Below are 24,535 nucleotides of genomic sequence, written 5' to 3'. Positions count from 1 at the left end.
TTAAAACGAAATTTTTATAATGTGTTATCTTATCTGATACAACCTTATGTATACTTGTTTTTTGATTAAATCAAATGTATAATAGAATCCTAACTAATATTGAATAGTCAGTAGGTACTATATAAATAAATTAATAGTAAATTACAACGGAGAATAAAATTATTTTCCTTGATTGAGTGAGAGAGTGAGATTGAGTTAGCCTCGATGTAAGTTCGAGACTTGTGTTACGAGATCCTAACTCAACGGTATTATATTTTATAATAAATACTTATATAGATAAACATCCAAGACCCAGGCCAATCAGAGAAAGTTCGTTTCTCATCATGCCCTGGCCGGGATTTGAACCCGAGACCTCCGGTGTCACAGATAAGGGCACTACCGCTGCGCCACAGAGGCCGTCTATAGTTATATATAAAATTCTTGTGTCACAATGTTCGTTTCCGTACTCCTTCGAAACGGCTTGACCGATTCTCATGAAATTTTGTGAGCATATTGAGTAGGTTTGAGAATCAACCAACATCTATTTTTAGTGATAAGGGTTGTCCCACCCTTAAAGTTTTTTTTAATTTTTAGACCATTTTTTTTATTATGTCGCATTAAAAATACATAAAACCCTAAATTTTTACCCTTTTATCACCAACCCCTATTTTTTATAGTTATTTAATAATTTAATCATTTTTCATCACCGGTCGATAACTGATCAATCGTCATTTAATATTAATTTATATTGCAAAAGAACGTTTGCCAGGTCAGCTAGCAGTTATATACGAAAAGGTACGAAGAAGGCATTTATCTAAACTAAAAAAGCAAGTACAATCGTACTTGCTTGTTTTACCTTTATAATATACTCGACCTAAAGGTATTAAAAATTGCACCCATTAAAAGATGAAATTAAATAATACATTTCTGTTTGTCGTGGAAAAAGTACCTACCATTTCCGTGGGATTTGCGATAAATGATCACTTAAGTGAGTGAAACCGCCCAAAAGTTAGTTAAATTTAAATATGATTATGGATTTTCTCAAGTTTCAAAAAAATTTCTTAATTGGTTTAACGTGATAGGCATTTGAGTCATATAATACTTTTTTTTATGGAGAAACGTAACATTAGGTAAAACTTTAAGTAAGGCGGTTACTTCGTTATCTAGATATATAAGTATGTATAAGATATACTATTGCCGTTATTTGCATCCTGAGCTTCCTGGCCCGGGTTCGCCTATGCCTACGCTTCTGAATTCCTGTCTGACCTCCGCACATCCAGTTCTCCGAACACATGTGTTAATAAAAATATATAACAACATCAAAATATATTTTAAAACGTAAAGCGGTATCTGTTTTGTACCCTGCATTAAAAGGATATGCTTGTATTGTGAATGCATTGTAAGCCCCGAAATTCAATATTTATTAGGCTAAAGATATTCAAGTATGTGCACAGTATCAAACATTAGGTTCTAAAGAAAAATTCACAGCGAATAAGCGTTTCCCAATGTGCTCCATTTCTCCGAGCGCGCCACTGCGAATCCCAAATGACCATTGCAATACGTCAAATGTTTATTTTGCAGCACGTTAGTTGAATCACAATAAACAAGGTATATAAGGCTTAACTTTTTCTTTGTTAAACACACATCACATCTTCTTTTCAATAAGGAAGGTCCACAACAAACAAGCAAAATGTTCTCTATCAGATTTGTAAGTTTCATATAATTACATTTAATAGTTTATAGGTTTTTAATTTTTTTTTCAAAAACAATTAGTATAATAATAACTTTTCATAGTAGCTTTAAAATTTAATGAATTCTTCTTTTTTTCAGATCGTGCTTATCGCTGCGGCGTTTGCCGTAAGTGTCGAATCCAGCGCCGTGCCAGCAGTTCCTGTGGCTGCCCCATTGGTAGCCAATGCCCATGTAGGCTACGCTCACGCGGTTCCTCAAAATATTCCACCGTATGCGGCGCAAGTTAACGCATTCAGCAAATTTTTCAATCCTGTGATTGCTGCACCTTTGGCGGGCCCTGCAGCGTTGGCTGCCCCAGTTGCTGCCCCATTGGCTGCTCCAGTTGCTGCTCCATTGGCGGCCCCAATCGCTGGACCCTATGCCGCTCCATATCTTGCCGGTCCAGGGCCGTATGCTCTACCCACAGGTTATGCTGCCCCTTTTCCTTATGCCGCTCCTTTTCCGTACGCATCGGCACCTTTAGTAAGAGCTCCTTACGGCATCGCCCCAGCATTTGTTCGATAGACTGAAGAGAATATTTGGACTTCTTCCTCCCGCATTGTGATAAAACTTGTTATCCTATTTTTATTATTATTTTCTACCAAAATAAAGACTTTGTATTAAAATAAATGTTAATCGTTATTTTTTTCTCAGATTTTCCTAAATTGCTCACGTTGTGTAATACATTGTTTCATAAGCAGCCCCGTACTAGTGGACTTGCGTAGACCTAACTCAATTTGAGCATTCAACCCGACCCTTTTGAACCTTTTCGTTTTTGTCTTACTAGGAAATAGGGTCTGAGATTGCGGATTTTGTTATATAGTGCAAATGCCTATTTTCTAAATAATTATGTAACAATTTGTTATAACACACATTAGTTATGTGTGTCACATATAAAAAGTGACTTTCGTCTGTCCTTTAGCGATAAACACAAAAAATCTTTTAAAGTACTTCTCTCGTCCAATAATATGACAATGCATGCTTTATAAATACATTGTGTGTAATTCGGATCTGCTTCTGTTTATGAAAAGCTAACAGTGGTTGCTTGTTTGGTTTAAAAGGGCAATAAATAAAATTGAGATAAACATTAAATTACTTCCTACAATTCCCTATACAATTAAATCGTTAACGAAAGGGAAAATCCTCCCGCTAACTAGTAAGGTACGAGTAGATTTCCACTAACCGTTTGATTGCTGCCACTTGCGAGGACTTCACAATTAAACTGATAACAACATTTGTTAGTCGATATTCGTTTAAAACTAATTATTCTAATTCAGGAAATGTGAACTTGGGAAAGTTTGAGGCAAAATTAAGTAGACATGTCGTTTAAATAAATTTATTTACAAAACGTATAAAATCAGCCTCAAAAGCTTAATATTTACAGCTACTAACATTTCTTATTTCAAAATACTAGTTTTATTTCCACGCAAATTGTTTGATAAAAGGAGTAGGTGCTAAAGGAGCGGGAGCCAAATACGGTCGGAAGAATGGACTAGGTACTGCTCTTGCTACGGTAACTGGCGCTGGTAACACGGGCGCTGGTGCTACCGGTACCCCCGGTGCCACAGGTCTTAAAATAGGCGAGAACGGTACAGCTGATAGTGCTGGAAAAGCACTAATTGGCGCTGGTAATGCTGGGGCTACAGGAGCGAATCTTGGCAACGCTGGCGCATATAATGGGGCTGGCGCTAAGGGCGGTGCTGGGAATGCCGGTGCCGGTAAAAATGGTGCTGGTGCTGCTGCTATAGCTGGGGCCGGTAAAAAAGGCGCTGGCGGGGCTGCTACAGCAGGTGCTGATAAAAATTGTGGAGCGGCTACTGGCGGAGCAAATGGTACAGGAGCTCGTGCTAACAACGGCGCCGGCAATAAAGGAGCAGGTACTGGAGCTGGTGCAACCCCATGAATAGCTCTCCCGTTGGGGAAATTATAGAACGGTGCATAACGGACGATGGGTACAGTTCTGACTGCTGGTACAAGATGGCCAATTCCGCTAGCACTGCAGCTGGCTATGATGGCGGTGAAAGATATAACCTGTAAACGAAATTAACTATTTATATATTATTTTTCGAATAGAATATTCCCAAAAATTATATGAACATCTTTTTGCCTTTCGATTGATGAGATGATACAATGAGTGTAGTACTATATTGTATCATAAAATACTTACTAATCTAAGCTGTGACATTTTGACCTGGTGACACGACTTGATTAGTCGAGTAACAAAATGCAAGTGTATTGATGAGTGTGTCATATGCCATTATATAGTTCAATACTGTTGCAAAAGGTACGAGTATAAGGCGACAATGGTTTTCACTTTCCTTCGTAAGGAGCCGTGCATGCTTAATAAGGTGTCAACATAGACACCATCGATTACCGAATCTGTCATCAGCTGACCATCCTTAGTTTAGTTATATAACTGAAGGTTCCAAGGACGAAAACGAAAGATATCAATGGATTATAAAAACAATTGTTTCATAATAAAACCTTCAAGAAGTACTATAATATGAATAGTGTGATCATATGTATCGTCTACATTTTTTGTATGCAATCTTAGTTATTCGCTTTAAAACTGAGCTAAAACTTTTATTCATTGGGACCTACCTCACCTACTTATTGGGAGTTTTTGTATGAAATCTTTTTACATTGTTTTTCAAACACTTCGATCAAATCTACGTAAAGTTCTCGTTCGGGAAGGATTTTTAGGAAATAAATCTAAAACAGTTTTTTAGGAATAAGGAAGGAAAGCAAGTTGACTTGCTTAATTGCAATTATATTCGTTGTTGTAATAACGAGCAAAACGATACCTATTTGATGTGAAGTATTTATATCTGAAGTGTCTTTTACAAAGAGCTAGAGGTAATTGGATCTAAAGATAAACCTATTTACTAACATTATGTAATATCGCCTAAAATGTTAATATAGCTCATGACTCAAGGACGTCCTCAATATATAATCTAGAGTAAGTCAGGACTGGCGTGTTCGTGTCGAATTCTAATTAGACACCATTTCACTTAGTATGCGAAGCCTGCCGGAGCAGTCTGGTGAAATGGTACCTATGTTAAAGATGCGTTACTATTACTAAAATTGATGAGATTTAGCTTAAGTTAACTGTAACCAAATATTTATTCAGAAATGTAAGGTCGTTATTGTTGATAACAACTTCTTAATAATTTAAAATCATGTTTGTGACGTGTCCCGCTCCTAGGAGTAATTCATAATCTTGTACAAATAGGTATTGTTTTATCAATCTTTTACGATACATGAAATTTAACTTCTAAATCTAGTGCTCAGATCGCAGCATGTTGCCAAAATCGATGTGTGGATGTATTCAAAAATTGACCATTAATTGTAGGTCATCATTCCACCAACCAATCACCGTCCTATTAAATATAATGTTGACATTCTGTATGTGTAGCTATTCCAGCTATAGTTATGATAGTACGCATTTGTTCGTTTATCAAACCACAATTTATTATGCCTTTGTTTGAAGATGACAGCAGACTACAGAGACAACACTATGTGGTATTAAGATATATAAAGAGAATATGTAAACTTGAAATGCCAAAATTTTACTTAAACCTTCTCAAAGCCGTAGGTGTAATAAAATTAACAATCAATAGTGATAGTGGCAAGCGCTATTCATGCGAACTAGTTGTTTGGTTCCTGTCTGAAAATGTAACAAAGCAACATAATTTACAATGGTTTCTTATGTAACAAACCCAAATATTGTTGTTTGGGGTAAACTTAGTTTTCGCCAAAGGCTGAGCCAAAATTACCTCAAAACAACGATAGTTAGACAATACTACTATTGTGATGATTGACATAACTGTATACTAAAGATTAGACCGATCCTTCTGGGTAATAAACAATTATGTTTATATTAGCACCGGGAAAGAGGCGTGATTTTATGTATGTATGTAGTAGCTATAATAATAATAAACAAGAACGTAAGCTATTTTTTTTTTGTTCTAATAATAAATCACATGAGCTTCTTCATGCGTGAGTACAAAACAATGTGTTGCCAGTGAGGTTTGATGATTGGTTGTTATATTTTTAAATAATATAAGAAATCATTTAGAAATAAAAATTGATTAATGAAACTATGAATATAATTGAATAAGTATATTTCGTTTATAAAATGTGTCTAAGTATCAGTCTTATTTACTTAAGGGCAACAAAAGGGGCAGAGGGGGCAAAGTATGGCGCGGGGGCTACAAAGGGTTCTGCGTAGCGTGCGTACGCTGTTGGGTAGAAGGGGGCAGGGGCTGCGAGTCTGGCTGCTGGTGCCAAGTAGGGTGATGGGGCAGCTATGTATGGCGCAGGAGCGGCTACCACTGGTGCTGGTGCGGCGGCCACAACAGGAGCCGGGGCGGGAGCCACTAGCCTTGCTGGCGCCGCAACTGGAGCGGCCACAAGTGGCGCCGGGGCGTAAGCTAAGCCATTAAAGTTTCTGGAGACGTATTGGGAACTAGACGCGGTGACAAAAGGCGCAGGAGCGACGACTGGAGCCGGTGCAGCTACTAAGGGTGCTGCTGCCGCTACTAATGGTGCTGGGGCCACGCTTGGCTTGGCAGCAACCAAAACCACCATGGAGAAAAAAGACACCTGAAAATTAAACAGTTCAGAAATACATATTTCTTTTAAAATTCTTAAACGTTTACGGTCCTTACAAGTGAACCCAATTTAATACTTACGATTTTGAACATTTTGCTTGTTAGTTGTATCTGTCAGTGAAACAGAAGATGCAAGTGATGCTTGCAGTTTGGTGACATTACCTTTTATACAATAGCCGTAGTAGGATTCACCTTGTGTTGCATTTCGTCACACATTGCGATGACTCGTTAGACTCCGGGCACGCAACGGGGACGCATTACAAAAGCAACTGGACATTGACAACGTAACATTGGTCCAGTCAACCCATATTCAAGATAATCAGGTCTTCAAATCTAGTTTTTCACGTGAGACACGATTAGATCTGCCTGATGTTGCAATTACTATGTATATATGTGGTATGCATTGTAATGTTAATTAGTTTTCACTTAACAGTTTGTATAATTAATATATAAGCAAAAGGGAAATTGGTATGACATCAGAATTTTTAAATGGGCTCTGCAGTTAATTTTTAATGTTTTGGGTTTAGTCAGATTAAAAAGTTTGTCAAAAGGTAAAAATATTTTTATATGAGAAATCTTTTATATCTTAAATCGACTTAAGGAAAGATAAAATTTATTTATCTTTTAACAAAGGTTTCTGCAAATATTACAGTACGTTTATTATTCTTTCGATAAATAAATACTAAATTAAAATTCATTTGCGCCGTGTGGTTCCTGGAACCAATAGAAAAAGTCTCTCTCTTTCCCGTGTATGTTGTAAAAGGCGATTAAGGGATAGGCTTATAAACTTCTATCATTAAGCCAATCAGCTGAACGTGGCCTATCAGTCATTTCAAAACTGTTGGCTCTGCCTACCCTGCTACCTGCAAGGGATATAGACCTGATTATATGTATGTATGATTGCAAAATTCATTTTCAAAATGTGAGTATTTGACTATATTATTTTTTTATATATATTATTTGTAGCTATTACATCACAGATGTGGCAGTAAGTCCATCAAAATAATTAATTAGCTGTGTTGTTGAACTAATTTATTCTGCTCCAAATAATATGTACCATGAAAATAAGGTCCGAGAAAGAAAGGGATTAAGGCAGAAAAATAATTAGTACATTTATCTAAAATATGGGAAAAAGAAAGCGGACAGAGGTGCGGGCAAAAGATAGTAATGGCTAATCCATATATATTTCTTTGATAAAATATTATAAAATTTTCTTCGGAACTAAATTAGTTCAGTTAAGGTTAGACTAAACTTTAAAACACAGCTGTTTTTTTATTCGGAGCAAAATTTAGGTTGACGAACTAGGTATAGTCAACCTACCCGCATATCAAGTTTCCCTGCATGACACGGTAATAGAGGCGAATTTGCAGTGGATTGGAGTTGATGATAAGCTGTTACGTGCTTTTGAAAATGAAATATGTGTACTATCATCAATAACAAATCTATAACAATAAAGTTTAAATGCAATTTGTATTAGACTAAGTTCGATACTTAACTTTTAAGTATGTAATACTTATTATCCCTTTTTGCATTTTCTTGCGTTTCATATTTTACTTCTATGTCATTATGACTTAGCTACGTTATGACTTAGTTATGATATTGTAATTAAATAAGTTTTAAGTATTCCCGGCTGCGGCGTTAATACCTTTTTGTTTTAAGGTTCACTAACTAGGGTGGTCACTACCTAAAGGTCATTTAACAAAGTAAGGTTACAGAGTGGCTGACTCAAGCCTTTTGGAATTCAAAGGTTTGACCAGAACAAAGTCTATGTTGGGTTAACTGTTGTTTTTTAAGCTATGTTTAATTTATATATTTGTTTTTGGTTCGACGGCGATGCGTACAAAAACCACACGACTGCGTTAGGTAAGGTTATTAAGAAGTAAAAAGAAGCTGTCACAGAAAAAATATAAATATTTATTTAAATTACATGAGGTAAGCATAACTTAACATATTTACAAGTGCACATTATTAACAAGTGCCATTTGGAAAAAGGAACGTTACAATTTATATTACTCTTGGTGGCTTAGTACTTGGCCTGATAAAAGGGCTGAACGTTGTTGGTTCGACGTCTCTAGTGGTAGACCTACCCCCATTTTGATTAAGTTGAGGATTACCAATTCTGGCAGTTATAGGCACTCTGTATCTTACTACGCGAATAGGCCTTCTGATGGTTCTTATTCTTAAGGGCGCAGAAACAGGCCTAATGATAATCTTCGATGGCACGAAGGTATGAATGTGTTTCACAGCTTTGAGTGGTGCGTGCTGCACAATTGGAGGTGGAGCAATGTACTGTAATGGCACTGGCACTATTTCGACTGATGTCTTCAACTTCTGAGGTTTGGGTTTCGGGTTCGGTGGTGTTAGGGGTAGTACAGCCGTCTCTGGTGGGGCGTAATACTGTCTGAAATTGACATTTTCGTTTGAAGGAAGAGCTTGCACGAAGTTATTATCAGAAGGTGCTGGTAAGGGAGTAGTTGATTCCGTATCTCTCGGAGTGGATACATTAGTTTTAGTTGTGCGTCGTGTTGTCGCTTCTTTTCGGTCGTCATCCGGTACATTTATTGGTGGTTGTGGCGGGATAAAACCGATCGGCTGTGGTGGTCCAAATGGGTAGGGTGGAAGTAAGATGGTAGCGACTGGGGCAGCTGCGTGAGCGGTCGCTACAGCAATTGCAACATTAGGTTGCACTGGAGCGGGTAAAGTTGGGTTTACTGGGAGTACGGGCACTGGTACGCTAGGAGCTGGTTGAACAAGCACTGGCGACGAAGGCGCAACTGGAATAACTGGTTCCAATGGTGGTGGTAGAACTAAGCGATTGAATGTTCTTTCAAAGTATTGCGAGCTGGCGGCGAGCACTGGACCTTCTGGACCTGCAGCGACAGGAACCACTGCATTTCCATGTCCGATTGAACATTGCACTATGTTACACAGCACTGATAATGCAAGAACCTATAACAAAACATAATTTTAGTTGCATAAGACAGTACTAATTCATAATAATAATCTGGTGTAAAAACTGATAGATAAATACCGTACGGAACATGATATGGTTCCTTTTCATAGCTACTATTGAAATTATAATGCGGCCGGTATGATATGGTACTCCCGCTTTTATATAGGTGTAACAAATTTTGCATCATGGTGTGGCAACGGAGCGGGTGTCGCGGAATACCTAATAGTCCAGTGGCTAAGGACACGGACCTTGATGGCTACAAAAATCGTATTGAAAACGTCCAAGGAATAACAATAGCTAAGGTGGGCAATTGGGAAAGTACCCGTTAGCTCCAAATTGCTGACAATTTGCCTAATTAATAGTCATGGACATATGTCGATACCATTAACAGACCTATCGCTTTATCGGCTGTATTAGATAACAGACCCTTATTTGTGTATTTGTTACTGTTGTGACATAACAATTGGTTGTGCATTGTATTACGCATTGGTGATGGTTCCGACGACTATAATTAGCCAAATGTTTCATGGCTTATTAGATAAAGACTTGCTTTAAGCAAATTAATACAAGTTTTCAACAATTTTGCCGATAATCCATGATTGAGCCATAAAGAACTGAAAAATGTTCTGAAATAAATTATAATTGGTGTTAAACAACTTAAGAACTTATCATAATAAATTTGTTATGTAGGTTCTACAAATAGTCTATGGGTAGGGTCTTCAGGAAATTTTTATTTTTGCGCCTTATTCTTAAAGCCGGCCGAACCGCGGCCGTTGTCTAGTCCTCGGCACTCTCACATGACTTACATTCAGTCAGAAAAGTATCGGGAATAGATTATTTATTTATGGTTCCAAATTCAAATTTTTGTTTTTTTTGTTGTTGTTAGATTGGCACAACTGTTTTCCATTTTGGCGCGGAGTTTGAGTTGCATCTGTTGTTTACATTAAATACAGTGCTATTTTTAGTTATATCATATCTAGTGTGTATTGCTAATTTCATAATGGATAAAAACATCGAACAAAGAGTTTGTCTTAAATTTTGCATTGCCAATGGAATATCGTGTTCGGAGTCACTGAAAATGTTACAGAAGGCTTACGGTGAATCGACTTTATCAAAAACTCGTGCTTATGAGTGGTACAAAGCGTTCAAAAGCGGTCGAGATGTGATGGAAGATTTGCCTCGCTCTGGTAGGCCATCAACGTCTGCAACTGAAGTTAACATCGCAAAAGTGAAGGAAATAGTGACTGAAAATCCTCATTCAACTTTGAGAGAGATAGCCACCGAACTTTCTGTATCTCACGAGTCGATCCGTACCATTTTAACTAATAATTTGGGTATGAAACATGTTGCCGCTCGGCTAGTCCCAAAAGACCTGAATTTTTTTCAAAAACTCAATCGCATGAGAGTCGCTGAGGACATGCTAGAACGAGTCAATTCCGACCCAACATTCATGAAACGCATTGTTACTGGTGACGAGACGTGGGTTTACGAGTTTGACATGCAAACTAGTCAACAAGCTTCGGAGTGGCGCCTTCCAACTGAACCGAAACCGAAAAAACCACGCCAAAGTCGTTCAAAAGTCAAAGTCATGTTGACTGTTTTCTTTGACTATCGCGGTGTTGTGCACTCGGAATTCTTGCCGGAAGGTCAAACGGTAAATAAGGAATATTATTTGAGTGTTATGCGGCGTTTAAGAGAGCAAATCCGACGAAAAAGGCCAGATTTGTGGAAAGAAAATTCTTGGATTTTGCACCATGATAATGCACCTTCGCACAAGGTCATCATTGTGAACGAATTTTTAACCAAACACTCAACAAATACCATCGAGCAACCACCATATTCACCAGATATGGCTCCAGCCGACTTTTTTCTTTTTCCTAAACTCAAATTACCACTTCGTGGCACCCGTTTTCAATCGGTAGAAGACATAAAAGAGAATTCGCGGCGAGAACTGACCTCAATTCCGGAAACAGCGTTTAAAAAATGTTTTGATGATTGGATTATTCGTTGGCGTAAGTGTATCGTTTCTAAAGGAGCATATTTTGAAGGTGATAAAATAAATTTGGATGAATAACAAACAGTTTGTGTATTATTGATCTTTTCCCGCTACTTTCTTGACAGAGTAGTATGGCATTGACATGAAGAAAATTGTTAAATTATTGGTACTTGTTGTCGACTTTGAAACCTGGTAAACTATAGGTAAACAGATCCAACTGGTAAAGATATATAGCTGTCGATATCCGTAATAGTTTGAATGAGCTCGTGTATTCCAATCAGGGCCACCAGGTACTCCAAATTTTCGATTATTCTAGTTTTCTCTTTATATGGCCATTAAACCCTAACTCTGTACCAAAATTCAGCTCTCTGTGTTTATGAGAAGTCCTAAAATATCTAACCTAGTTATATATTGTACTTAACTATTTATTGATTAGCGCCTTTTGTTCTTAAGATAGCATTACAATAAAGTAATAAATTTATTATTCTCTTTGCAGAGGCGTTCTACATTTAGTCCTTCACAAAGCAAATCTACTGAGTAGAGTAGGCCTCCTACGTAGTTCCTATAAAATATTCGGAGCAAAGTATCAACCTTAGGCATTTGTTAATTAAAAAGTGTTGGTGTTTTTTTAAATCGGAAGGTCAGATATAAAATCTTTTATAATTCCGGCCTACTTTATTCATACATATTTTCCAGGAATCTTATATAATTGTCGGCACCTTTCCTTTATATATAAATTCACCTAAAAACATAGAAGTGGAATCATTCTATTAATCTTTAAAAGAAAATGTAATAAGAATTTAGAATTTGTGTGCTGTGCAATAAAATTAAGATATAACTTTGTAACTACCTAGAAAAACTTTTTTATTTACTTAACTTTTTAGCCCGGTTACTCTTACGATTTGCAATATACCTACTTAGTAATAACTTGATAAAGAGTAGGTAAATTTTTCTGTTTGGTCAGCTGGTAGACTAGCAGAGAATGCCAAGCGGCATTAAGTCCGCCTTTCGTATTTTTTTTTGTGCAATAAAGTTTGAAATAAATAAATAAAATAATATGGATGAATTTCAATTCCACTAGCAGAAGTCTATTAGGTGCCTGCATATATTTTCATAGCAAATGTTTATTCAGTTGTTCGGATTTTGCAGTTGTAAAAAAAGGAATTAACGCCCATAACATACATCATACATATAGTCACGTCTTGCGGGGTAGACAGAGCAAGCAGTCAGCAGTCAGCAGATGATAGAATTGAGATTCAAATAGTGACAGGTTGCTAGCCCATAGCCTAAAAGAAGAATCCCAAGTTTATAAGCATATCCCTTAGTCGCTATTTACGAAATCCATGGGTACGAGATGGAGTGGCCCTATTATTTATTTAATTGGTGCCGGCACGGCACCACGGAATTAACGCACGGGGTGGCTTATTGCCTATAGGGCGAGAAATGATCTTAATGTTAGAAATATGTCGTCAGATGAAAATGCTGCAGTGTAGTTTGTTCCGCCGCTTCTTCTACTCTGACGGCCTATGTGGCACAGCGGTAGTACGCTTGTCTGTGATACCGGAGGTCCCAGGTTCGAATCCCGGCCAAGGCATGATGAAAAAAGAACTTTTTCTGATTGACCTGGGTTTTGGATGTTTATCTATATAAGTATTTATTATAAAATATAGTATCGTTGAGTTAGTATCTCGTAACACAAGTCTCGAACTTACTTCGAGGCTAACTCAATATGTGTAATTTGTCCTGTATATATTTATATATTCTACACATGCGCTTTGGAAGCGGTAGTAGTTATAATTAGATTTAAGTGATGTGACGTCAATAAGTGATACCTTGTATCTAATTTTGAAAATAAATATATTCTATTCTATACGAAACTTTGGTAATTAATTATATGAAGCGGTCGGACTAAATACTCGTACAGTCCAGTTTAATAGGTTCTGAAATCAAGGTAATCTTAATACCTAGGTAGGCATTTTTATTGAAAAATTTATTTTTATATTATAGTATTGTTAATAGCCAAAGTAACTCATAAATTAATGTATTAATTAATTTTGCTTTTTCTTCTCATGATTAAAGGAGACATTTTTGGACCCACCGCAGACTCGTAGCGTTTATTTATGATACAAATATATCTATTATTTTCTTCTTCATAATGTCTAAATTCCAGTGATATTACTCGTATTTGCCAAGCCTTATCTAATCTTACCAAAAGTACCGATAATTACAAAATTTTTGTGATTTAAAAAAAATGATCCATGCTTGTCTTGTAGCGAATAATATAATATAATAATAGAAGGTAGTCAATCAAGGGAAAGGCTAATAATTTTTTAGATTATTCTTTTAGGGGATGGGCTAGCAACCTGTCACTATTTTAATGTCAGTTCATCTTTAAAACTTACAGCTGAACCTGGCTTGAAAAGACTGTTGACTCTGTCTACCCCGAAACGGATAAAGTCGTGATTAATGTGTATATGTCATTTCTGTACAATGATAATTTCTTTTGTTTAATAAATGCATGTACGGTATCTTTAATTTATCGTTTTTGTCTCTTCTATAAAGATACTTACTGTAGGCGGTCGGGAAAAATGTTTACCTATCCACTATAACTTCAAGGCCATGTAGTTCCGTTTAAGTTATTCATGGCATGTGAAACCATTTAAATTATGTCAGAAACTAGATTATACTAGTTTTATACTGCCTTTGTCACTTTATAGCTTTTTAAACTGGTAGTATTGGGTATTTTTATGCAATTCATTATTACTTAGATATGTTCTTATATACCTACGTATACGCAAGTAGATCGATATCTCTTGATTGACATAATTTACAATGTAAGATATACACACATAGATATCAACTCATTATACTTAGTTAAGTTAGTGAAACAATTTGTATGTCTGCGGCAGTCTGACATATCATATTACGATGCCTCTTAAGTGTTATATTACCTTTGGCTACATTCGTAAAGGTTTTTTGTCAATAATAATCGTTTAATAATGAAGTAACCTCCTATTGAGTCCTTGTGAGTTTTTCAGTTACCCAGCTAAACATGGACCTGCCTGTAATTTTTGGATCCGCCTATCATGTTAGGGTATGTGTGTATTAGTTTAATGTTAAGTAAATTGTAGTATGTAGTAAAAATGTTAAAAAATGTTTTGCATTAAAATTTTAATTCTCATTATCACATCAAAGCTACTTCATTTGTTAGATTATAGGGCAACAACTGAGGCGGGTGCAGCGACGTAAGGGGCGGCAGCGGCTACGTAAGGAGCGGGTGCGGCGACGTATGGGGCGGCAGCGGCGACGTAAGGGGCAGCAGGGGCAACGTAAGCGGCCGGGGCGGCAACGTAAGCTGCCAGTCCATTGTTGATGCGGTGATAATATTGTGAACTAGTGGCAGTCACGATAGGGGCTGGGGCAGCAGCGACCACGGGTGCTACGAATTGGGGTTTGGCAGCAGCGATAGCCACAAGAGCGGTGAGGGCGACAATCTGAAATAAGAAGGAAATGAGTCTTATTAATTCAGACGTCTTGCTGTTCTAAAAATAGTTTTAGGACAGCAAGACGTGATGTACAGAGCCCTAAGACGCAAAAGCTTCAAAGGAAAATGTTATTTTCTAAAAAATCGATTAAATTTTTATTTTTTCTCGTGAAAATGTTTTCATCTAATTATGAGTCATCTTATCTAATATTTTTATACAATGTAGAAACAGAAAGAGGTTAAAGAAAACATATTTTTATGTTTTTCTGATTTTGAGAAGTACAATAAAAAACCAAGCTTACAATTTTCATCATTTTGCTGTTTGATTGGACTGCAAGCACAGGACTCATGTTGCTGGAGGTTGCATAGGGACGTTTTATACCGATTGCGATGCCGTATTGCGACACTGTAACAATGTGGACGCGCCTCTGGCATTGGCTGTTCGTGATCGGAATCAAACCCGAAAGACTCAATTATCGAGATTCGGCTGCCAAAGTTGCAAACCTAAAAATAGAAATAAATTATTTATTAGTTAAATAGAAATGCTTTGGGTGCATATAAATGAAACCAATAAGTAGAATATACTTACTGGGTAAGTAAGTGTTGCCGTGATAATAAGGCAAACAAATTCAAATTAATTATATTACTAGACTGAGTTTAAGATGTACCAATTTAGTGATCTTCCTTTTGAATCCATTCTCAATGATTTCCATTGCAAAATAATAAGAAAAAATCAATAATTGACCAAGCCAAATATAAAACTCACTTTAAGTTGTACAACGCTTATTAACTATTTCAACTTAATTATTAACTAAATCTTTTTTTTTTTCGTAACTACAGATTGAACGTTGGTAACATACTTCGTTTAATACTTAACACAACAACAAAGAATAATATCTACATATTGCTGATTTAATTTAACACCTTTATAATATGTATCACGTTTCATTTCACAAGGGTTAACAAAGCCAACAGCTGAATACAGCCTAGAATACGCCGATAAAAGAGATCTAGATGCTACTTGAACCTGGAATTACGCAATTTACACCCCGTCACCTTTTATTGTCATGTCGCGTGTCCCAGACATTCCCATTCTCGCCTGCGCTACAATCCAATGCACGTTCTCCATTATGTAACGGAAAGACAAACCATTATTTGTCGATGTTGGAAGAATTGTCTTTGAGCAATATGCGAATGACAGGTGTGCCTGTGAAATAGGTTCGTATTTGAAATGTGTACCAGTGGGCTTACAAATAATGCGAAAGACTGGGTCAACTTATCAGATGATTCGGTTTGGGTAAGTCAAGTTTTTTACGTGAAACGACTCCAGTCTGACCTTTGCAGGGAATCTACCTATATTGGGATCATGATTCATCTACAGTTTTGCTCATGATGTTTCTAACCTTCATACATACATATAATCACGTCTATATCCCTTGCGGGGTAGACAGAGCTAACAGTCTTGACAAGACTGATAGGCCACGTTCAGCTATTTGGCTTTATGATGGAATTGAGAAGGAAATGAGACTTATTGATTCTAACCTTCATATACATATATTATTTAGTATCGATTTGTAAAGTACTTCATATAAATGATGCATTACTTCTCTAAAATCAAAGTAAATGGATCTTGGGTCTTCTTTGTGAAACCTATTAGTAACCTATCTCGGCAAAGTTGTTTGTGTCAATAATGTTCCACGTGTTGAAGACACATTCGTATGCCATGTTGTATATACTGAAGTAGCAGATAAAATCAAAGTGATTTAAATATATAGTAAGTACCTAATTTATTTCTTATATTTAGTATTTTCATAATTTATATCATTGGTATATTCAAAGTTTCAATCCTTGGTGTACAACCAAACGTGAACGTAAACCTTTTAAGCGGGGAAAAAATTATTAAAATTCCTATGTTCTCCTTAATTAAGTTTCAAGAAGAGGTAATAATAGTCTTAAGTTGTCTATGTAGACACAAATTTAAGATACAAAAATATTCGGATATGTGTATATTGAAAGCTCTGCTTATATGGACGAAAAATTTTGTGCAATATTACAAGTAAGTAAATATCTTTCATACTTGTCACAATGCGTACCTTGGGTTGGTCTCCTGAGAGGTGAGGATGTAACCACGACTAACACAAGGAAGAATAAAAAAATCGTTCATATGTGTCAACTGCGCGATGATAAATCCATATTTTTTTCCAAATAAAATACATCTTAGAAGATATAACACTAAGGCGATGGGCTAGCAACCTGTCACTATTTGAGTCTCAATTCTGAATTAAGCCAAACAGCTGAACGTGACTGTAATCTTTCAAAGACGGTTGGCTCTGTCTACCCAAAAGATATAGACATGATTATATGTACTTCATGATATTAAGTAAGTAGTATCCAAACATTTTCGAATGCTTACCTTCGAAGCAAAGATGGATACAAATTAATATTAACAAAATCTTATTTATATGTTTCATCTTTGTATTTTACGTATTGTTTGTTTGTTACTTAGATGTAGTGCTTTCCTATAAAGAAAGTTCTAAGCGTGTTGGTTTCAGCGAAGAAAGACGTATTGACGCAATACACTTTCAATTGTTACAGGTACGTGTGCACCCTCAGAATAAAGAGCGTTACAGACTCAACTTTTAAAGATATCTTAAGTATAAAAAAATAAAATTGTGCAACTGATGATTTTTGTTAATTTCTATGAGAAGGTTATCTTCATCGGCTTTCATGTACTAAATTAATTCTGAAAATTTAAAGTTAAAGGCATCCTGTGTCTGAATCTTAATTTTGCTGATATTTAGAAAATGTATTACCTATGCCTAATTACTTTTTGGTTTTCTGATACACAACTAGGAGATTATTCCTTGAGCATTTTATTAATTTAGCATCACTATGTGTATTTAATAGAAAATTGGAATCATTTGAGGTCAAATGCATACAGGTTTAAAGAAAATATTCCCACATACATATTTATAAATAGGAAACACCGTGCAAAAGTATGCCATCCAAAAATGTAAGTATGTCATTCTAATTCTATTCTTTTTAATCAAGTACGACCACGGTTCAAACACGACAATCGGAGTTTAATTAGGATTAAGCCCCCGCCTGTGCCATATGACGTTTTGATGTATGTAACAAGGGCAGCACGTGATTTGTGTTTAATTAAAGGAATGCTCATAAGATCTCGGAAATGTACATGTGATACATGTGACCTTATAGAAAGTACTCGATTCGATCCATTTGCACCTTGTTTTAGTTGATCCAGGAGTACGTTAGCGTTAGCATTAGCCGTGAGGTTTAAGTGGGATGGAAGTCCAACATAACTGTCCAGCTTTCTGTAAACGGGTACAGACGAATCTTTCCACAGGTTTAAAAAAGGAAAATAAAATAAAATGAAAAAGTTGGTAACTCTTGTGTGACCTACGGACTCCTCCTTACTAGGAAATTAGCTTGTATCGTGTTTCATTTACTACAATTGGAGAATCATTAAATAAATAACACCATAAATATTTAAAAAATGAATAATATATACCAGGAAAGAATAATGAAAAATATCGAAGAACGAACAACGGGTTTCAATCCACTCGGCAGGAATACCTACAGATGAATAATTTTTTAATCAACGATATTAAACTATGAGCGCTATTTCAATATTTTGAATCAGATACGAGTAAGCACATAAGATACTTATCTATGTATATTGTTTTTAATCATATTTAGGTACTTTCATGCTGGTTGCGAAGAATGAACATAGCTGCTTCTCTTCCAGCGCATATTATAAAGGTTTTGTCAAGTGTATCACATACGCAAAATAATTCTTATAAAATAAATTGGTTGACACGGTCGTAGGCCACTAATAATAGTTTTTCCATTTACGCCAGTTATTTATCACTATCACGTTGCAATGAAACATTTGAAATGACGGGCACGTGAATAAAGAAAAGTTTCTTTGCAAAACGTGGATAAAATTGCCCAATATTTTCTGCGTCTCGTGTTTACTGAGCCATGTCTGTTTACAACAAACTGAAAAACATACTATTCAATACATAAATTGATGATTTTCAATGAATTTTCACATTTCGATTAATAAACCGGAAGAAGAGGAAATATTAGATTTTAGGTATAAAGGTTTTCCTTAATTTAAAAAAAAATCAGACACATGAAAATTATTTTCTTATAAGTAATTTCCATATTCATCATTATTTTTGTGTCACTGCCTAATTTTTGGGAATAGTATAAACAAAATAAAATAAAATAAAAAACATAGATTTTCAATGATTCATAAATATAATACTTAAGTTTAACAGTTATAACGAGGTTATCACAATTTCAGATCACGTGTTGCTATTTACATGTTTTCAGCGTAGGTAGTAAGAGTACGGAGATGCGTACGTATAGGCCGAGTACGCCAGTGGGGCGGTGTAGGCGGAGTACGCAGAGTACGCAACTGGGGCGGTGTAGGCCGCGGCCACCGGGGCAGTGTACGCCGCTACTTCAGGGTACACCAGCAACGGCTTTGCGGACGCGAAAGCCAGGAGAGCAGCGAATAGTACCTATAATTGCAAATTATTGTTGTTTAAAATGGGTAGTCCAAAAAGCTAAAAAGACAAAAAAATAAAATGCGGATAGCGATATATAGCTTTATGATTGTTGATGGAACAAAGTGTAACCAAAAATTCAACAATGTGAATATGTCATAAAACACAAATATTATTTACCCTAATAATTGTAAAAGTTTATAAATGTTTCAAATATGACTAAACTTCTAAGTAAGTTTAGAATCTATATTTAGCAACACCGACTTACTATAATAAAAATTAGTAAACAATACTTACGTATTTGAACATTTTGTAAGGAGGTTTGTTTGTACTGGAGTGATGAACAGCTCAAAGTATAATGATGCTAGGAGCTGCAGCTTAGTTTTTATATTGTGTCAATTGTCATTGCGTGCCGTTACATATGGACAGTGAACCGGATAACTAGAAGAATATCCTTCTCGTATACATTACGTATGATGACCACGCGTGGCCTTGTCTGACCAGTCAGGGCCAGGGATCAAGGCCTGGGCACGGATTTGATAGAACCCACAGCTTTTTATGGGAACATATGGACACATAAGTGAAAAGTAATGTTCTTCTAATACATGTTATTATTCAAATAAATTAACTTTTTACTCAGCTTTAATCAACTATTTTTTTTTCTATAATGTGAGATTATTTTATATCCATTCAATATCAAGCTAGGTATTCCCATAACACTATCCGAAGCCAACGTTAAGTCAAGTTTGAACATTTTCAGTTAATTAAAAATTATATTTTTGGACAAACAGTTTATACATGGTTTCATATAACGTTCATACAAATTGTATCATAGTATCATTAAAGTTTTGGTAACGTTGCCCGGCAAGGCTATCAAAACCATTGTAGATGAGATTTCAAGATTTCCATACACATTAGTTTTTATAGTCGCAGCCATTGTCAGAAGTTGTAGTCTTAACACAATGAACATATTTTCATGATAGAGGTATTATGACCACTGTCCTTGACATACTTGGGAGGTATTTAATATTACTAGTATCAAAAATTATTAGGATTTTTGACAACTTTGAGGTGACATTTTGTATATAAATTACTACCTACGCTGAAAACATGAAAAAAAAGTTGAATAGTACTTTTCATCAAAATTTAATACCACTCTTTCTCCTAATTTATTTCTCTGTATATCGTCGGAGTACAAATGTGCAGGTACTTATAATGTTGTGATGATTAGTGAAAGCAGATTCATTAAGCACATACAATGCAAGTATCAATGATACGAAGAATTTAGGCGAACGTACCTTTGACAAATTATGGACGTTTTAAAAGATAAATATATAGATAAGTTATAGATAAAAAATGTAAATGAACAAAGGTTAACTTTTTCTTCAAGGAATTTTGTAGTTGTTACAAAAAGTTCAATAAATTATTCGCAAATTCAGGTCAGAAATTTTATTATCGGCTGTAACAACTACTACATGAATAAAATTGTACTGAAAATTATATTTAAAGGATTTTAGTCGGTCGGATCGGCATTCTCCTGATCATAATGACAGGACGTCGTAGTGTCATGGCGGGAGGTCGGGCCTTTCTTGAATCTACACCAGACAGCATCACGATGCCCATGATGAGTAATAACCACCACTGAAACAAATAGTTCTTATTTACCTTGCCCTAGTTGTAACTCTGGAGATACTGTTTTCACAGTTATTAGTGAGATTTTTTTAAAATCATCAAGCCATCATCGCCACCATAATGTAAACATTTTTTATAGCCCCGTAAATATGAATTGAATAGGTATTTATACCGAAATTCATTTATTCTAGAAGTTATTATCATTTTCTGAAAATTACACGTAATATAGTGCTCAAATTGTTGTTTTTGAAATGTAGCGTATCGTGCTAGCAAGTTTTTATTCATAGGCAATATGCCTCACATACAGTTAGGTGCAGAACTGAGTCAGTATCTTATGTTTAAATAAAAAAAGGCTTGTAAAACTGGGATTAACTACAAAATAATAAAAACATAATTATATTTGAAAACCTTATTTATTATAACTTTAATTGAAAAACTGTAATAAGTTTTTATAGTAACTTTCATAGATAATCATTTCAGTTATAATTGGTTCACTTTTGCACCATTTGGAAAAACATAAAAACATAATCATAAAAACATTTTTTAATATTTTGTCCAAAGACCTTTTGCTTTTTTAACAGCGTTTAACCTGTTTACCAAACTTTTAACGAGATTTTCACAATACTGGGGTGGAATTTTGTACCACTTTTCTTGTACACGTTCCCATAGAATATTTAGGTTTGATGGTGGTGCTTGATATTCATTTAATAGCATGCTTTTCAAATATGCCCATAAATTTTCAATGGGATTGATGTCAGGACTCTGAGATGGCCCTGGAAGGACTTGAAACTCTTGCTTAACAAGCCAATTTTTTACTATTTTTGATGTATGTTTGGGGTCGTTGTCCTGTTGAAATAATACTTCACTCACAGGAAATGGCATATTTTCAACAGCTTCCATCAGATGTGTCTTTAGAATGTTAAGATACATTGTTCCATTCATGTTTCCGTCGATTTTGTATATTGGTCCCACGCCGTAAGCTGTTACGCAGCCCCAGAGTTTGATATTACCACCACCATGTTTCACTGTTTGAATAAAATCTTTGGTTTGTAAAGGTTCGCCTTCTTTTTTCCAAGCCCATTTTCGCCCGTCTGTGCTGTATATATTAATTTTAGTCTCATCTGACCAAATAACTCTCATCCAATCACTTTCTGACCAGTCCATATATTGTTTTACGAAGTCTATTCTAGCTTTAATATTTTTTTTGTAAGGAGAGGTTTCTTTTTCTTCTCTACAGCTTGCATTTTCGCATTGTGTCCATGCCCGACGAACAGTCCACTTACTTACTGACGTGCCAGTATCTTGTCTTAAAGCGCTGCTGCTTCTGATGCTGAAGACGCTTCACTTGATCTTAATAAGTGAATAACTTTTCTTACCTCTCTATCAGATAACTTTTTAGTACGACCACCAACATTACTTGGAACGGGAAGTTTACACTTTAATTTTATTCTCTGTACAGTAGATTGACTCACGTTTAAAATATGAGCGATATCCCTTGTCGATTTTCCACTTATGAGTAACTGTTTAGCAGACTCTACAATATTCTTTGGAGTTGGTTTCATGATTATAATGAAAAAAAAAAGTGTAACGTTGAACTATTCCTCGTGCGATATAGAAATACACTGAGTAAAAACAAAGCAAATTTGCTTTTTCTCCATCAATTCTTACGAGTTTAAACGCGTTTATACCTGTGAGCGCGAGTCGGTTATAAATACGGTGCAAAAGTGAATCAATCAATATCAAATGTTACAACGTTTTGACGTATAGTTAAAGGACAAAATCTCATGGTTAATTAACACAACGATATAAATTCAAATAATAACATAAAATTTTCGGTTATTATTTATTAAATAAGGATTATATTTAATATAATTAAACAATAGCGATACATTGACTCAGTTCTGCACCTAACTGTATATCGTTTACTTATATCACTATTAGTGGTTGGACCGATACGTCCCTTCTTTTAATTTTTATTTTATTTACCCATATCTTTAGGTTCCTCATTCTAGGCTAGCACCATCTAGGTAGTGGCGAGGTACCTCCTTCTAAAACCTAATGCGGAAGGCCTCTTTGGTTAGCGTCTGACTGGCCACATGAGCGATAGTGTGTTGTTTTTCTTTTTAAAAACATTATGTCAAAATCTCTTATGTCGGAATCTTCCGAATTTTTCTCTTCTCCGTTCTTTTAATTGATCTTCGACTGGAACTGTTAATTTATGAGTTTTATTTAGTCGTTAGTCATAATACTACTTCGATTTGTGAAGTGAACATACAGACATTTGGTGTAATCAGTATTATTCAAGGACTTTACAATAGCCGGCCGGCAGAACTTAGAAGCCTCCCAGAGCCCTGGTCAGCCTCACTTCGAGGATTTCTCCTGCACGGTGGATGTTGGTGAGTACTTTTAAACTGCCTGGTTTATGGTCGTCTAGCCTTGAATAATATCATATATTTCCATTCCCATACTTTTTTTCGGTTACGCTCCCCGCTTGATAGGCCCTATTTACACGGGCTATCCAATTAGTCACATTATAAGATATCAAATATGAATAACATTCATGGTACACACAAACAATATCAATTAACTTTTTGATTTATATAAAAAAGACATGTTTGAAACATATTAGTCAAAGTAACAATTTCCAAAATTTCTATCGTAATCCACAAGTATTAATTTTTGTCCAATATTCGTTTCTTTATTACTTAGGTATTTATGTGCTAGTAAAAGTAACTCACTACCGCAAATAATATAAAAACTACTCACAATTTTTAAAACGATCATTCTATTCAATCAAGCGTTTATACTTTTATCAGGTTTATATAGCTATTTAATAATAACAATGGCGGAACAAACACGTGAAAATCGTTTAATTTGCGTTAATTATTCATTTGACGACGTAACTAAGTAGTGTATGTTGATTGATAACAAACATAAGGAATTAACAGCCTTACGTTGTTTACACTTCATAGGAGACGTATTTGAACTTAAAATATTATTATTTACTTCACTTTTGCCCGAGCTTGGCAATTTTCCCATACCAAAAGTCTCATTTAGACTCGACTTTAAATAGATACAAATCTTTCCTCTTCATAATATAACATATTAGGTAAGATATATGACAAATTTATATTATGTCCAGGGTTCCTGACATGTTAGAATAGGGCTATCACTTTCCTATGGATGTCATAAAAGATGAATAATTGGCACATTCTTGTGCAGCTTTTACCGTGATCAAATATGTTTTTTTTTACTATTATTTTATTTGTTCAACTGGTATTTTTGTCGCAAGTGTTTTGAATTTTCTCCAGGCTTCTAGGATCTAATACGGGTTAGGTTCACCTACAAAGGTTGCGGAGGTCACATGGAAGTCGATATTCTCAATTTAGAAAATAAAATCGATTAAGTACCTACATAGTATTTTTTTTAAAGAACTATGCACATTTTATGCTTTATTACCAAAGAATTAACAGCAGTCGTCCCGGCGAAATGAACATGGCTACTTTGTATTCAGGTCATATTCTACGAGGCCGTTTCTTCACTCTGATGCTTGGGTACTTACTTTAGTATAAATGGACCAAAACTAACAACACAATGACATATTCACAA

General features: G+C 35.5%; 4 protein-coding genes across 4 annotated transcripts; 1 reads left to right on the top strand and 3 right to left on the bottom strand.

The window, feature by feature from the left end:
• The first annotated feature begins 1,636 nt into the window (after positions 1-1,636).
• Positions 1,637-2,235, top strand: LOC106135073 (calphotin). The gene is made up of 2 exons (XM_013335260.2): positions 1,637-1,687; positions 1,810-2,235. Exons 1-2 carry the CDS (start codon positions 1,670-1,672, stop codon positions 2,233-2,235), a joined length of 444 nt encoding a protein of 147 aa, XP_013190714.2. The 5' UTR covers positions 1,637-1,669.
• An 891-nt stretch (positions 2,236-3,126) lies between these two features.
• On the bottom strand, positions 3,127-6,447 carry LOC106134891 (uncharacterized). The gene is made up of 4 exons (XM_013335034.2): positions 6,405-6,447; positions 5,926-6,315; positions 3,878-3,901; positions 3,127-3,741 (listed from the first exon to the last, which is right to left on the bottom strand). The coding sequence occupies exons 1-4, from the start codon at positions 6,414-6,416 to the stop codon at positions 3,127-3,129; spliced, it is 1,041 nt and encodes a 346-aa protein (XP_013190488.2). The 5' UTR covers positions 6,417-6,447.
• Positions 6,448-8,327: 1,880 nt separating this feature from the next.
• LOC106134890 (proteoglycan 4-like) lies at positions 8,328-9,384 on the bottom strand. Its single transcript, XM_013335033.2, has 2 exons — positions 9,355-9,384; positions 8,328-9,272 (listed from the first exon to the last, which is right to left on the bottom strand). Exons 1-2 carry the CDS (start codon positions 9,382-9,384, stop codon positions 8,328-8,330), a joined length of 975 nt encoding a protein of 324 aa, XP_013190487.2.
• A 5,100-nt stretch (positions 9,385-14,484) lies between these two features.
• Positions 14,485-15,173, bottom strand: LOC106135075 (cuticle protein 70, isoforms A and B). The gene is made up of 2 exons (XM_013335262.2): positions 15,059-15,173; positions 14,485-14,766 (listed from the first exon to the last, which is right to left on the bottom strand). The coding sequence occupies exons 1-2, from the start codon at positions 15,104-15,106 to the stop codon at positions 14,485-14,487; spliced, it is 330 nt and encodes a 109-aa protein (XP_013190716.2). The 5' UTR covers positions 15,107-15,173.
• Between the last annotated feature and the right edge of the window lie 9,362 nt (positions 15,174-24,535).

This window comes from Amyelois transitella, chromosome 11 (genome assembly GCF_032362555.1).
Source record: "Amyelois transitella isolate CPQ chromosome 11, ilAmyTran1.1, whole genome shotgun sequence".
NCBI lineage: Eukaryota > Metazoa > Arthropoda > Insecta > Lepidoptera > Pyralidae > Amyelois > Amyelois transitella.
The sequence above is the reverse complement of the archived record's forward strand: the minus strand, read 5'-3'. Positions and strand labels throughout refer to the sequence as shown.